Source organism: Hypanus sabinus, chromosome 19 (genome assembly GCF_030144855.1).
Source record: "Hypanus sabinus isolate sHypSab1 chromosome 19, sHypSab1.hap1, whole genome shotgun sequence".
Classification (NCBI taxonomy): Eukaryota; Metazoa; Chordata; class Chondrichthyes; order Myliobatiformes; family Dasyatidae; genus Hypanus; species Hypanus sabinus.
The window spans coordinates 61,139,506-61,154,498 of NC_082724.1; the positions used below are offsets into that span (position 1 = coordinate 61,139,506).

The 14,993-nt window shown below is 40.9% G+C and overlaps 1 protein-coding gene across 2 annotated transcripts in view; it reads left to right on the forward strand.

The window, feature by feature from the left end:
- The window catches only part of LOC132377967 (E3 ubiquitin-protein ligase RNF123), a 428,887-nt gene that overhangs the window by 51,667 nt on the left and 362,227 nt on the right, over window positions 1-14,993 (forward strand). For both annotated transcript variants that reach the window (XM_059944516.1, XM_059944515.1), the window contains 3 exons: window positions 1,787-1,872; window positions 13,836-13,922; window positions 14,911-14,978. In XM_059944516.1, coding sequence (XP_059800499.1) covers window positions 1,787-1,872; window positions 13,836-13,922; window positions 14,911-14,978 — 241 coding nt within the window. The remainder of the gene's footprint in view (window positions 1-1,786; window positions 1,873-13,835; window positions 13,923-14,910; window positions 14,979-14,993) is intronic.

Consider the following 14,993-nt stretch of genomic DNA (forward strand, 5'->3'; position numbering starts at 1 on the left):
GCTAAGTCTGTGTGTATATTTAAGGTGGAAGTTGATCGTTTTCTGATCATTCGGGGTATCAAAGGATATGGGGAAATGGCAGGTAAATAGAGTTGAATGGGATCTGGGATCAGCATGATGGAATGGTGGAGCAGACTTGATGGCTGAATGGCCTAATTCTGCTCCTACATCTTATGGAGGGGTGTCCATTTAAAACAGAGATGTAGTGAAATATCTTTAGCCAGAGGCTGGTGAAATTGTGGAATTTGTTACCACAGGCAGTTGTGGAGGCCAGATCATTGGGTGTATTTAGGGCAGAGTTTGATGGGTTCTTGATTGGACATGGCATCAAAGGTTATGGGGAGGCCGGGGAGTGGGGCTGAGGAGGGGAAAAATGGATCAGCCATGATTGAATGGCAGAGCAGACTCGATGGACCAAGTGGCCTCATTCTCTTCCTATGCCTTATGGTCTTGTGGATCAATCTCACTGTGGCTGCAAAAGCAGGTTGAGATCTCCATCATCCCCAAGCCTTTTCACCATCAACAACACAAACCAGGTACTCAGAGGAACATGCTTCTTTAATGAATGCAGTTCCAATAGTACTCAAAGGTTGATGCCATCAACAACGAATCAACTTCTCGATTGGTACAAATGTGCTAGAAGTAGTTGGGCAGTTAAGCAAAATCTATGAAATGAGAAACCAGTCAATACTTTGGGATCAGTGACTTTCTTCAAACTGTGGGAAAAGTGTAGGAGTTACAGTTCTCATTGTAGAGCTAAAGGGGAGGGGTAATGTGCAAGGTAAAGACTATATGGCAGTAAGTTAAGACAGATCAGCTAATAAGACCCATGAGTAATGAGTAAGGCATTTAAAAGAATGGGGTGAGAATTGGTTGGAGAGCAGTTTGCCTGAAGTCAGAGAATTAAAAGTTTGTTGCAAAAAGTTTCAATTGCCAAGATAGAAAACAGGACATTTTTTTCTTGTTGGGCCTGATTATGGCAGTGGAAAAGACCACAGACAGACAGACAGATAGAAGGGGAGTGAGACTGAGAACTAAGGTGGCACGTAACAGGAAGCTCTGCATCACCCCTGCGGACTGAACTCAGGTGCTCTGTGAAGTGATCCCGTAATTTGTGTTTGGCTTCTCCAGTGTAGAGGTGATCCTACTGTGTACAGTGACTGCAGTACACTAGGTTGGAAGAAGTGCTAGTGCATCACTGTTGTAACTGGAGTGATTGTTGGGCTCATTGGATGGTCCGAAAGGAAGAACTGAAAGGGCAGGTGTTACATCTCCTCCAGCTACATGGGAAAGTGCTGTGGGTTTCAGGAAGTGGTGGGGGAATGCAGGCCAGGGAGTCACAAAGTGAGTGGTTTCCGCATAAAGTGATGGCAAGAGGAAGGTATGGCTGATGGTTTTTAGGTCAGTGAACTTTAATCAGCACAGGGAAATAGAGAGTGAACTGCAGCGAGCTAAATAAAAATGAATATCATTTGTTTTGAATCAAATTTTTCATTTTTACCTGCTATTACCCTACATTGTAACTTCGTGTTAGGAAAATAAAGAAATTAATTGTCTAGATAGGAATTCAGTTTATCAATTTTCTCGTTCCAGTTTTCAGTTACAACATCTACATTGATTCCACGTTTTTGAGTCATTTACAGACAGCTGTTATTCTACGGTTTGAGATTATGATGCAAAGGTCTGATACATATGTGTGACTTGTGAGAAGATGTAAATCCTGCATGCTTTATTTGCTGATGTTATGATATCCAGCTCACCTTGTCCTTTGATTTTTGTATCACAGGCAAGTGGATGTATGAAGTTCTGATCTCCTCTCAGGGGCTTATGCAGATCGGTTGGTGTACCTTGAACTGCAAGTTCAATCAGGAGGTGAGGCGATATTTTACTCTCATGTCAATGCAAGGTGGGTGGTGATATCGTTTGACACACTTGCCTCTATGTAGTTACTTCAACACCAAATGTACTGGAGTCCTTTGCAGGAGATTTAACAAGTAAATTTGACATTGAGCTACATAAGCATGATGTGGTTGGGTGAACAAAAATGTAGTCAGAGATTAGTTTGAGTGATCATTTCAAAAACAGCTGGAGAGATTAGGGGAGCAATTCCAGAGCTCTTGAGGTCAGCCAAAGGCTCAGTGCTAATTTTAGGGCACGCAGACTTTGTGAGGCAGAGGAGAACAGGTTCTGAGGTTTATGGGTCTGTGCAGAATACAGAGGGGAAGGACTGGGCTTGAACATTTTTAACAAATCAAATATGAATAAAGCACCCTGAGGGCCTACTTTGAAAATAAGTTTAGATTTTTTCTCCCACTGTTAAAGCTCCCTACCTGGAGTATATGTCAACCATGCAGACCTCACGTTTTGCTTTAAAATGTTGAATATGCCTTATGAGACATGCACAGAGACTTCTCACCATTCCCATTTGGCTGTGTGATGTGCTAGGTGGTTACCTGAAGATGATGGGGGTGGTGGGAAAGCATGGGCAGAAATGGAGCAGAAACCAAAAGATGTGTGGAGTATGTGAAAGAAAGTAAAGATTTTGCAGAGGAATTGAAGATGACATTGAACACTACAGCACACTACAAGTTGTTTGAATGACAGTATCAACATTTTAACCTAGTAACCAGATTAATCTAACACTTCCCTCCTGCATAGCTCTCCTTTTTCAGTCCATAAGACCATTAGGTCCCTCAAATTTGTTCCATCATTCCATCATGACTGATCTATTATTCCCATCAACCCCATTCTCCTGCCTTCTCCCTATAACTTTTGATGCCCTGACTAATCAGGAACCTATCAACTTCTGCTTTAAGTATATCCAATGACTTTCCTCCACAGATGTCTGTGGCAATAAATTCCATAAATTCACCATCGTCTGGCTAAAAAAATTATTCCTCATCTCTGTTCTAAATGGTGGCTCCTCTATTTCTGAGGCTGTGCTCTCTGGTCCTAGACTCACCCACTATAGGAAACATCCTCTCAGCACCCACTCTACCTAGGCCTTTTAATATTTGATTGGTTTCAGTGAGATTCCCCCTCATTCTGCTAAACTCCAGGGAGTAGAGGCCCAGATCTGTTAATCTCTAAATATGTTAACCCTTTCATTCACAGAATCATTCTTGTGAATCTCTTCTGGACCCTCTCCAATGCTGGCACATGTTTTCTAAGACAAGGGACCCAAAACTCCAAGTGCAGTCTGACCAATGCCTTATAAAGTCTTAGCATTACAGCCTTGCTTTTACAATTTAGTTCTGTCAACATTTTATTTGCCTTCCTTATCAGACAGACAGACAGACATACTTTATTGATCCTGAGGGAAATTGAGTTTTGTTACAGCTGCACCAACCAAGAATAGTGAAAAAATATAGCAATATAAACCCATAAATAATTAAATAATAATATAATCATGCCAAGTGGAAATAAAGTCCAGGACCAGCCTATTGGCTCAGGGTGTCTGACACTCCGAGGGAGGAGTTGTAAACTTTGATGGCCACAGGTAGGAATGACTTCCTATGACACTTAGTGTTACATCTCGGTGGAATGAGTCTGGCCGAATGTACTCCTGTGCCTAACCAGTACATTATGGAGTGGATGGGAGTCATTGTCCAAGATGGCATGCAACTTGGACAGCATCCTCTTTTCAGATTCAACCTGCCCTTTTGGAGAAAAACAGGACTGGTCCTTGGATTGAGATTCTAGCTTGGAGAAAGGCTAATTTTGATGGCATCTTGGTAAGTGGGAGGCTTTCAAAAGTGAAATTTTGAGAGTTCAAAGTTTGTATGTTCCTGTCAGAATAAAAGGCTAACAGGTTCAGGTATAGACAGGGAGGAACAAGTGAGATCCTTGAGGAGTATAAGAAATGCAAGAGAATACTTAAGAGGGAAATCAAGAACTCTAAAAGAAGGCATGAGGGGCTCGAGCAGATAAGGGGAAGGAGAATCCCAAGGGCTTCTACAGACATATTACAAGCAAAAGGGCAGAAAGGGACAACATTGGTCCTCCTGAAACAGAATGATCATCTATGCATGATGCTGAAAGAGATGGGGGAGATCTTAAAGGATTTTTTTTGCATCTGTATTTACTTGGGAGATGGCACAGAGTCTAAGAACTGAGGCAAAGCAGCATTAGGGTCATGAACCATATATGGAATACAGAAGAAGAGGTGCTTACGTTCTTGAAGCAAATTAAGGTGGATACATCACAGGACCTAATAAGGTGACCCCTTGAAGCTTGTGGGAAGCTGGTACAGAAATTGCAGTGGTATTTAAAATGTCCTAGTCCATGGGAGAGGTGGCAGAGGATTGCAGCATGGCTAGTGTTGTTTCATTGTTCAACAAAGGCTCTAAGAATAGGCCAGTGAGCCTGGCATCAGTAGTGGGAAAGTTATTGGAAGGTATATTTAGGAACTGGATGTACAAGTACAGTGGATTCTGGTTAATTGGGCCATTGGTAAATCGGGGGCAGCCACTTAATTGAGTTAATGTTTAAAGAACAATACTGATTAGAAAGTAGACAGGATCCCCTTCATTTATTTGGAACACTGGGACAGGAGACTGTTATTAGATAGTTTCTAACCAGCATCAGTTGTGTGGCCTTTAGATACTACACATGTTTAGAGTGAATAATTTTTAAATAGCGTTAGTTGCATGTGTTAGTGTTCAAAAAGCAGTGATTTTTGTCACTGGTAGTTAATAAATAAGCAGAGAGACAATTCAGAACTGTTTTGCATACTGCAATTTCAAGCATTCAGGTTTGGAGATGCTAGAAATGAGCGAGAGTGAAAATAAAACAATTTCACCTATTCAGCAAGTTAGGAACCATGACAAATATGAAGGTAATGACAATCATCTTGACTGTTACAATGAAAATGAAAATTTGGAGGATGCAATCATCGAAAGCATTGTATGAATGTAGTCATTATCTGCACCAGTCAGTCAAATGAACGCTGCAGTGTACCCTGTGGCTAAGCACAGCTCCAACACCATATACAAATTTTTTGTTGACACCACTGTTGTGGACTGTATCAAAGGTGGTGATGAATCAGCATACAGGAGTGAGATTGAAAACCTGTCTCAGTGGAGTAATAACAACAATGTGTCAATAAGACTAAGGATCTGATTGTAGACTTCAGGAGAGGGAAACCAGAGGTCCATGAGCCAGTAATCATCAGAGATGGAGAGGGTCAGTAACTTTAAATTCCTGGGTGTCACTGTCTCAAAGAACCTGTCCTGGACCCATCATATAAATATTGTTGCGAAGCAACCTGACAACACCTCTACTTCCTCAGGAGTCTACGGAGGTTTGGCATGTCATTGAAAACCGTGGCCAATTTTAATAGATGTGTGGTGGAAAGTGTCCTTGGTGGCTGCATCACGGCCTGGTATGGGAACCCCAATGCCTTTGAGCTGAAAATCCTACAAAATGTAGTGGATTTGGCTCAGCACATCACAAGTAAAGCTCTCCCAACCACTGAGCACATCTTCATGAAATAGTTCCATAGGCAAGCAACATCCATCATCAAAGATCCTCACCACCCAGGCCATGCTTGTTTTTCGCTGCTGCCATCAGGTAGAAGGAACAGGTACCTCAGGACTTGCAGAAGCAGGTTCGAGAGCAGTTACAACCCCTCAATCATCAAGGTCATGAACAAAAGGGGATAGCTACTCTCATTTAAAGACTCAGTTATATTGTTATTTCATGCTCGTTATTTATTGCTATTTATTTATTATCTGCATTTGCACAGTTTGTTTACAGTTACTAATCTATAGATTTGTTAAGTATGCCTACAGGAAAAAGAATCTCAGTGTTGTATGTGGTAACATGTAAGTACTCTGATAATAAATTTTACTTTAAAACTTGAACTTTGAATTCCATAGTTGATAGCTATTTGAAACAAATACACATTTTTATACTGTAGTGATATTGGTAGTGTTCTAATTGTTCTGTTTTTCATTTAAGTATAGTTAAATGGTAGTTTGTATTTTTATACCCTTTTAACTATTTCCATGAATCTCTAGCTAATTGGGGCAGCCACTTAATTGGTTCAGAATGTACTGACCCCCATGTGTCCCAGTTAATTGGAATCCACTGTATTTCAATACAGGGTTTGATTAAGGATAGTCATTGTGACTTTGTACATTTTCGGTTATGTCTAGCCAATCTTATAGAGTTTTTCAAAGAGATTACCAGGAGAGTTGATGAAGGAAAGGCAGTGGATGTTGTCTACAAATTCTTTAAAAAGGCCTTTGACCAAATCCCACGTGGGAGGTTGGTCAAGAAGGTACAGTCATTTGCCATTCAGGATGAGGTAATATATTTGATTCAACATTGGCTTTGTGGGAGAATCTAGCAAGTGGTAGGAGATAGTTCCCTCTCTGACTTGAAGCTTGTGACTAATAGTGTGTTGCAGAGAGCTGTCCTGCATGCCTATTGTTGTTAATCATCTGTATCAACAATCTAGATGATTATGTTTTTATTTTGTTTTATTTAGTGATTTCTATTGATCAGTAAAATTTCCCCAAATTGTAGTAAAAAGTACTTTAAATTAAAGCCCATTTTATACTTCAATAATTTTAAATTTTATATGTTGAAGAATAGAAATAAGATTAGATTGGCATTACAGGACTGGCATGCACGTCAGTGAGGTAGGCCATGGAAGGCAGTTTTGATGCCTGTTAATTCAGTTAATTAATTTTCTTTTCCAGAAGATGTCTCTGGATGTCCATGCTGTTGATGTTCATTAGAACATAATTGTGCAGATGTGATTAAAAACAATTATTAATCTGTGGAAGGGGCACATCAGGGTCAGATCTGTTGTTTGAACAGTTCCGAATACAGCTTGGAGATCATCGTAGCTTAATATGGACTTCCCATGATGCTGTGCTTCCCCCGCTTCATTAATCTGGATGTTACTGACATCGTCGACCTCCAGCTGAAAATTTGCTTACCCAGGCAATCACAGTATCTATTTCAGTAGAGCAGTTGGTGTTTGCACTGAGAGCCCAACCCAGCAAAGTATGTTTGCTTGAACTTTCACCAAACCAGTGTGAAGCAGTAATAGAACTGCAGTTGGGAAAGTAAATTACCATGATAGCTGCCCAGGTTGACTTGTAAGTGCACTGGCTCTGAGCTTCACGTATGTGGGGACTGTTGCTAGAAAATTGTAAGACCCAACATAAATAAGCTACCTGGTATTAGGGATACAGAGATTACACATTATGTGCAGTTGAGGTTGATAGGTTCTTGATTAGTAAAGTCATCAAAGGCAGGAGAACAGGGTAGAGGGGGAAAAGAAATCAGCCATGATCAAATGCAGGAGCAGACACAATGGACCAAAATGCCTAACTCTGCTCCTACATCTTATGGATTGACTTGGCAGGTTGTTATTTCAACATAATAACGATAGGGACAAACCTAGCGTGGGTTTGTTGTGTACAGTTTCTGTTATATTTATATTAAGATGGCATTTGAGGCAAGGGACATTTACATGCACCAATAACCATCAGCTGTAAGCCTCAGCACAAGCAAGACCAGATGTATTGTGTCATTTAACTGGATGACAACCAGAAATGTAGAGAGGCTGCTGGCTGAACTGTCAACTGTATTCAGCTGCTGAAAATGCAAGCATCAGCACAACTGCCCATAATGTCTGCTCCTGCATTTGATCATGGCTGATTTCTTTTCCCCCTCTATCCTGTTCTCCTGCTTTTGATGCCTTTACTAATTAAGAACCTATCAACCTCCAATTTAAATATACCAAATGCTTGGCATCCACAGCCATGTGTGGCAATGAATTCCACAGAAACACCATCTTCTAGCTATAGAAATTCTTCCTTTGTTCTAAAGGGATGTTTTTATATTTTGAGGCTGTGAACTTATATAGGGAACAGATCAAAAGCTGCTAGCTGAAAATCTTCACCACAAGTGGAGAAGCCACATCTCTCTGGCTTCTTTGTCTAGCATTGAGTTACATCAACTTCATATGGATAACCTTACGTACACAGTGGGAGATTATGGATACAACTGCAGAATGGAAAATCAAATATTTCAAAACTTTATGTAGAATTCCCCTATTCATGGGATACAGCTAATAATTTTAATATTTTGTTATACATGTAGAATCTGGATTAGTGGGCATGTGCTATAAGGAAAAATTAGGTAAATTGGTTGTTTCCTGAAGTGATGGTGGCTGAGCAGTGATTTGATAGAAGTTATAAGGTTATGAGAGGCATATAATAGAGTCAGTATATTTTTCTTAGGGCTGAAATGCATTTAAGGTGAAAGGGGCTAAATTCAAATAGATGAGTGGGGCAAGAATTTTTATTTTTACAGAGACTGGTGGGTGTCTGGAATGCGCTGCCAGGGAGGTAATGGAGGCAAATATGATAGAAGCAGTTAAGAAGCTCTAAAGTAGGCACAGAATGTGCAGAAAGCAGAGGAATAGGCACAATGTGTAAGCAGATGGAATAGTTTATTTAATTAGGCATTTAGTTACTAGTTTAATTAGTTTGGCACAATATTGTAGGCCAAAGGGCCTGTTCCTGTGGTGTACTGTTGTATATTCTACATTTGATCGTTTGCTGACAAGAATCAAATATTCAATGCTTGTTCTCACTGAGTTGAAGGATAGAAAACTTCATTTCAATTTATGCTACCCTCATTAATTTAGCTTGGGAAATGTGGGAGGAAGTGGAATTTCTCCTTGGGTATTCAGAATCAGGTTTATTATCACCGGCATGTGACATGAAATTTGTTAACTTAGCAGCAGCAGTTCAATTCAATACGTAATCTAGCAGAGAGAAAAAAATAATAATATATAAAATAAAACATAATAATAAATAAACAAGTAACTCAATTACATATATTGAATAGATTTAAAAAATCGTGCAAAAACAAATACTCTATATTTTAAAAAAATGAGCTAGTGTCCAAAGCTTCACTGTCCATTTATAAATTGGATGGAAGAGGTGAAGAAGCTATTCCTGAATCGCTGAGTGTGTGCCTTCAGGCTTCTGTACCTCCTACCTGAAGGTAACAGTGAGAAAAGGGCATACCCTGGGTTCTGGAGATTCTTCATAATGGATGCTGCTTTTCTGAGACACCACTCCCTGAAGATGTCCTGGGTACTTTGTAGGCTAGTGCCCAAGATGGAGCTGACTAGATTTACAACCTTCTTCAGCTTGCTTTGGTCCTGTGCAGTAGCCTCTCCATACCAGACAGTGATGCAGTCTGTCAGAATGCTCTCCACAGTACAACTTTAGAAGTTTTTGAGTGCATTTGTTGACATGCCAAATCTCCTTAAACTCCTATTAAAGTATAGCCACTGTCTTGCCTTCTTTATAACTACATTGACATGATGGGACCAGGTTAGATCCACAGAGATCTTATCACCCAAGAACTTGAAGCTGCTCACTCTCTCCACTTCTGCTCCCTCTATGAGGATTGGTATGTGTTCCTTCATCTTACCCTTCCTGAAGTCCACAATCAGCTCTTTGGTCTTACTGACTTTGAGTGCTAGGTTGTTGCTGCAACTCCACTCCACTAGTTGGCATATCTCACTCCTGTACGCCCTTTTGTCACCACCTGAGATTCTGCCAACAATGGTTGTATCGTCAGCAAATTTATAGATGATATTTGAGCTATGCCTAGCCACACAGTCATGGGTATAGAGAGAGTATACATAGGCATATATTTATTGTTGAATAGTTGCAAATGAGTTTCTGTGAGTAACATGAGTTGCTGTGTTTGACTTCGATTAACTCTGTTTTTGCAGGCATCACTGGGATAAATGTATTACAGAAAATTGAGAGATGTGGCTGATTGTGGCTAATGTAGAGGTGATTGATGAGGGTGATTAATTCATGGGGGAACAGCAGCGTAATTATTAAAGAATTGAATAGGTACTCAAAGACTTGTCTGGTAGCAATAGTTCATAGGCATCTGGCACCGTACTGAACCAAATTAGGGCCACGTTTGAAGACGGGCTGGGCGGTGCATCACAAAGCCAGGACCAACGTGTTCAAGATGGGTTTGCAGGTGGAGTTGGTGCTGCTCTTGGAGATGGAGAGAGTGATTTGGAGAGGAGTCGATGTGGAAGAGTTTCAATGCCTGTCCACCTAACCCAGGTGTAAGGTTGGATCACTCCAAGCACTGAGCCGATTTGGTTTGATCGAGAATGGCTTAAGGCTGTGCAGCCCAAACGTGTCGCTGCTCTGGGATCTGGGTCCTAGAGTGAGAGACTGCCTGATGCTTGGACAATTTAAATGCTGGTCCAGCTAGACTGGGAAGCTTGGATGTTAGGACCAGAGGCGAGGATCAGGTTGTTTTTGCTTGCTCTCCAGCAATGTTCATTCCTCTCTCTGCGGTGCCAAGGCTGTGAACTGCTCCAGTGGCTGTCGTCTCTGCGGGTTTTGTGAACTGAGATTGAGGCTTGAGCCTACTCTGGCTGCTCTGGGAGCAAATCTAAGGACTCATTCTAGTTCAGAATAATCTTATTTGCTCCTTTTGTTTGCATGATGTGTGTGTAGCTTGTTTCCCTCTATCCCTGTGCAGTGGTTATGGTTTTTTTTAAAAATTGGGTTCTTTTGGGTTTCTTGCTTTGTGGCTGCCTGTAAGAAACACAAAAAACTCCAGCACATTACAGGCCCTCGGCCCACAATGTTGTGCTGACCATGTAACCTATTCCAGAAACTGCCTAGGATTTCCATACCTGTATAGCTCTCTATTTTTCTAAGCTCCATGTACCTATCTAAGAATCTCTTAAAAGACCCTATCGTATCCGCCTCCACCACCACCACCAGCTGTGGAAAAACTTGCCCTTGACATCTCCTTGGTATCTGTTTCCAAGTACCTTAAAACTACATGCCCTCATGTTAGCCATTTCGGCCCTGGGAGAAAGCCTCTGGCTATCCAGATGATCAATACCCCTCATCATCTTATACAACTTTATCAGGTCACCTCTCATTCTCCATCGCTCCAAGGAGAAAAGGCCAAGTTCACTCAACCTATTTTCATAAGGTACACCCTCCAATCCAGGCAACATCCTTGTAAATCTCCTCTGCAATCTCTCTATAGTATTCACATCCTTTCTGTAGTGAGGACCTGCAGTGTAGTAATAAATCTCAGGGTATATAATTTATACATTCCTTGATAATAAATGTACTTTGTATCCTTGTAAGTGTATTAGTGAGTACGTCTGTGAGAACAACAGACAATTTAAAAATAATTACTCGAGGAAAGCGGTCAAAATAGCAAAGATGTAGTAAACCAAGCACAGACAATGGTGAAGAGAAAGCTATTAATATGGGAAATGATAAAATGGAATAGGTAGAGAGCAAAAGTCTGAGTAATATTTTGGGTGGCATGGTAGTACAGCAGTTAGTGTAACTCTATTGCAGTGCCAGCAACCTCAGTTCGATTACCACTGCCTTTTTTGAGGAGTTTGTTCATTCTGCCCTTAACCACATATGTTTACGTACCACCAAAGGCTGATGTTAGGCATGCACTTGAGTTATTGAATGCAACGATTAGCAAACAAGAAACCACCTACTCTGATGCCTTTCAGATCATTGTAGAAGACTTCAATCAGGCTTGTTGGAAGAAATATATGCCCAGTTGTCATCTGCATATCACCTGCAGCACCAGGGCCCCAACACATTTGACTACAATTAGGAATGCCTACCATTCCATCCCTAGACTGCGTTTCAGAAAATCTGACATCTGGCTGTCCTCCTCCTACCTGCATACAGGCAGAAGCTGAAGAGCAAGACTCCAGAAATAAGGGCAACAAAGAAGGTGGTCACAGGAGGCAGAGGAGTAGCTACGGGATTGCTTTCAGTTGGTGGACTGGACCCTATTCAAGGGCTCGTCATAGGATTGAATGAATGCGCCACAGTTGTCATGGACTTTATAAAAGCAGTTATAGACTAATCCACGTGTGAAAGTATCATGATATCTACCCTGTCAAGCTCCGTTGGTTTCTTTCATCTTTCAATAAGATCACCCTTCATTTGTCTAAATTCCAAAGACCTATCCTCTCATCCCAGGAATTAGCCTGGTGAATCTCTAAAGTGAATAAGGTGACCAGAGTTGTGTGCGGTACTTCAGACCTCAACAACACCCTGAGCAGTTGTGACAAAGCTTTCCTATTTCTAAGCTCTATCCTTTTTTACTATAAAGGTCAATATACCATTTGGCCTCTTGTTTCTGTACCTGCCTGATAATCTTTTACAATTCATGCAGAAGAACAACTAGATCCCTCTGTGCTTCAATAATTTGCAGTCTTCTTCCACTTATTCGATCTGCCTTTTGATTTGTCGAGTGCCAGATAATGTTAAGATCCTACAAGAGGGATTTTAGCCACTACCCCTGGACAGACAATGATGTTACCACCATTAGCTTCCTGACCACCATTGTCCTAGGAATAGAAACTTATTGGATTAGCCATGTTAATGTTAAGATATCAGGAACATCTGAGAGACTAAGAAGCCTGTAGTACCTGTTTTGCTTGACTCCTCAAATTCTGTCCACCATCTGCATGGTGTAATTTGCCTGGATGTGTGTAAGTAACAACATGAAGTGCAGTGCCAAGAAGCACAAAGTGACCCACTTAACTGCTACCGGATCCACTTTCTTAAGTATACTCAACCGCAAGTACAGGTGTATTGTGGTGGCAGTTAAAGCACTGGAATACCTTAATCACAGAGAAAGCAGTGGAATGTGTCCAGCACACATCATCCTTCTCAAGGACAATCAGGGATGGATGTTACATTCTGGCCTTTCCAGCCAAGCTCATGTGTTGAGAATGAAGTGTTACTGAAACAAAAAATTTTAAAAAACACTAAAAAACCTCAGCAGACCAGGCAGTTGTAGAAGGAGAAGCTGTTAACATGCTGGGTCTGCAGCTCTTTGTCAGACCATAGACTTGAATTGTTGACTGTTTCTCTTTCTACAGATGCTGTCTGACTGGCTGTGGTTTTGAGCCAGGTTCCAGGTTGTTTGTTTTTGTTCCAGGTTTCCAGCCTCTGCAGTATTTTTGAAGTTTAAAGATTATTGAAATCGATGAGATTAATTTTCACACTGTTTTACAGAGGTTGTTCATAGCTATTTGACTATGGTTAATTTATTTCATTTTATTTATTTAGGAATTCAGCACAATAACAGGCCCTTTGGGCCTAATGAGCCTACATCACCCAATTACACCCATATGAGCAATTACTGTACTAAATTGTACATCTTTTTTGAAATGTGGGAGAAGCCAGAACATGCAGACGAAACTCACAGTCATGGGTAGAATGTACAAACTCCTTACAGACAGTGGCACAATTGAACTGTGTCATTAGCGCTGTTATGCTAACTGCTATGCTACTGTGCTTCTATTATTTCACAACAACCACTGGGGAATGTGTTTGATTATGATTAAAGCACACACGTACTAATTAATTAACAATTGAATTGCACTGTTGTGAGATTTGCTTGACTGACATATGCGATGCATCTGGAAATATATAAATGCCGCTGATAGGTGTAGCATTCCTGGAACACTAAGCTATGGTAAGTAAATCAGAGGAAATTTCAGGTACTTCACAATATGGTTATGGGTAATTCAGTGTAAAATCTGGAATTAAAGGTGGGAACTGAAAGGTTAGTGGCAGTATTTGCAAGCTTTACTCTGTACTCTTTCTGTAGTCAGGATGCTTATTTATTTGTCACAGTACATTAAGATGCTCAGACTACAACAAAATGTGTGTATAAAGCAGTTTTGTTTGACAGTTTTCTTGCTGCTTCAGAAATTGCCAGTATATGTTGTTGATGCTTGCTTGTCTACTCAACAGGAGGGGGTCGGTGACACCTCAGATTCTTATGCATATGATGGAAATAGAGTTCGCAAGTGGAATGTTACCACCACTAATTATGGGAAAGTAAGTGACTTGTGGATTTAGAGTTCAGTATGTGTCAGCGTTAAGATAAATAAATTTGTCATATTTTTTGTTTTTTTACTTCCATAAATGTGCATGCTATCTCTTTCTACTTCTGCAGGTGTGCACTCTTGTGCTCACTCTATCTTCTTTTCTACATCCAATCCTTTTACTTTCTTTTAGTTACCAAATATTGTCTATTCTCTCTTCATCCTCATTTTTGCCTTCATCTTTCTCCAGGTTCTGGAAGCTTATGGGAGGGTGGGAGTGTGTTGACCATTGCTGCCCAGTAGACAATGAGTTTGCTGTCATAATCTCTAAACATTTCCACCCCCCCCCCCCCCCAAGATTGGCAGAGATTGTGCTTGGTGTACTGAAGAATGTGGTGAATTGTTTTCAGGGTTACATTGCTTGCTTGATAAAATATTTGTTTTACAGATATTCTCTGTGATGCACACTCTCTTGTAAACTACAGAGGAGGAGTCAATGATCACTTGCAGCTCAGACTCTGAGTGTGCTTATGTGCTTCACATACTGCACCTCACTACTGTAGCGTAGTGGTTAGTGTGACACTACTACAGTTCGTGGCATTGGAGTTTGGAGTTCCTTCTCAGTGTCTTCTGTAACCTTCTCCCGGTGGAATGCCTGGGTTTTCTCTGGGCCCTCCACTGTCCTTCCCCAGTCTAAAGGTGTACCAAATAGGTTAACTGGTCATTGTAAATTGTCTCTTGATTAGGTTATGGTTAAATTGGGGTTGTCGGGGGTTGCTGGATGTTGGGGTTCAAAGAGCCGGATAAATGACTGAGCTTGGCGTGACCTTGGTTCTAGTGTGCTGATGACCAAGGCTGAGCAATTTCCTGCTCAGCCTGTACCTTTGCCACACTCAATCATGATATGGCGAGATGATTGACATCTAGTATCTGACAATGGAATGTTAAAGCAAATTTAGTTTTCTTTGCAAACTATTGTCTATACTTCATTTTTTTTTCAGGCTTGGGCAGCTGGAGATATTGTGACTTGTGTGATAGACCTGGACGAAGGGAAGATTGGCTTTTGCCTGTGAGTAGAGTGTTT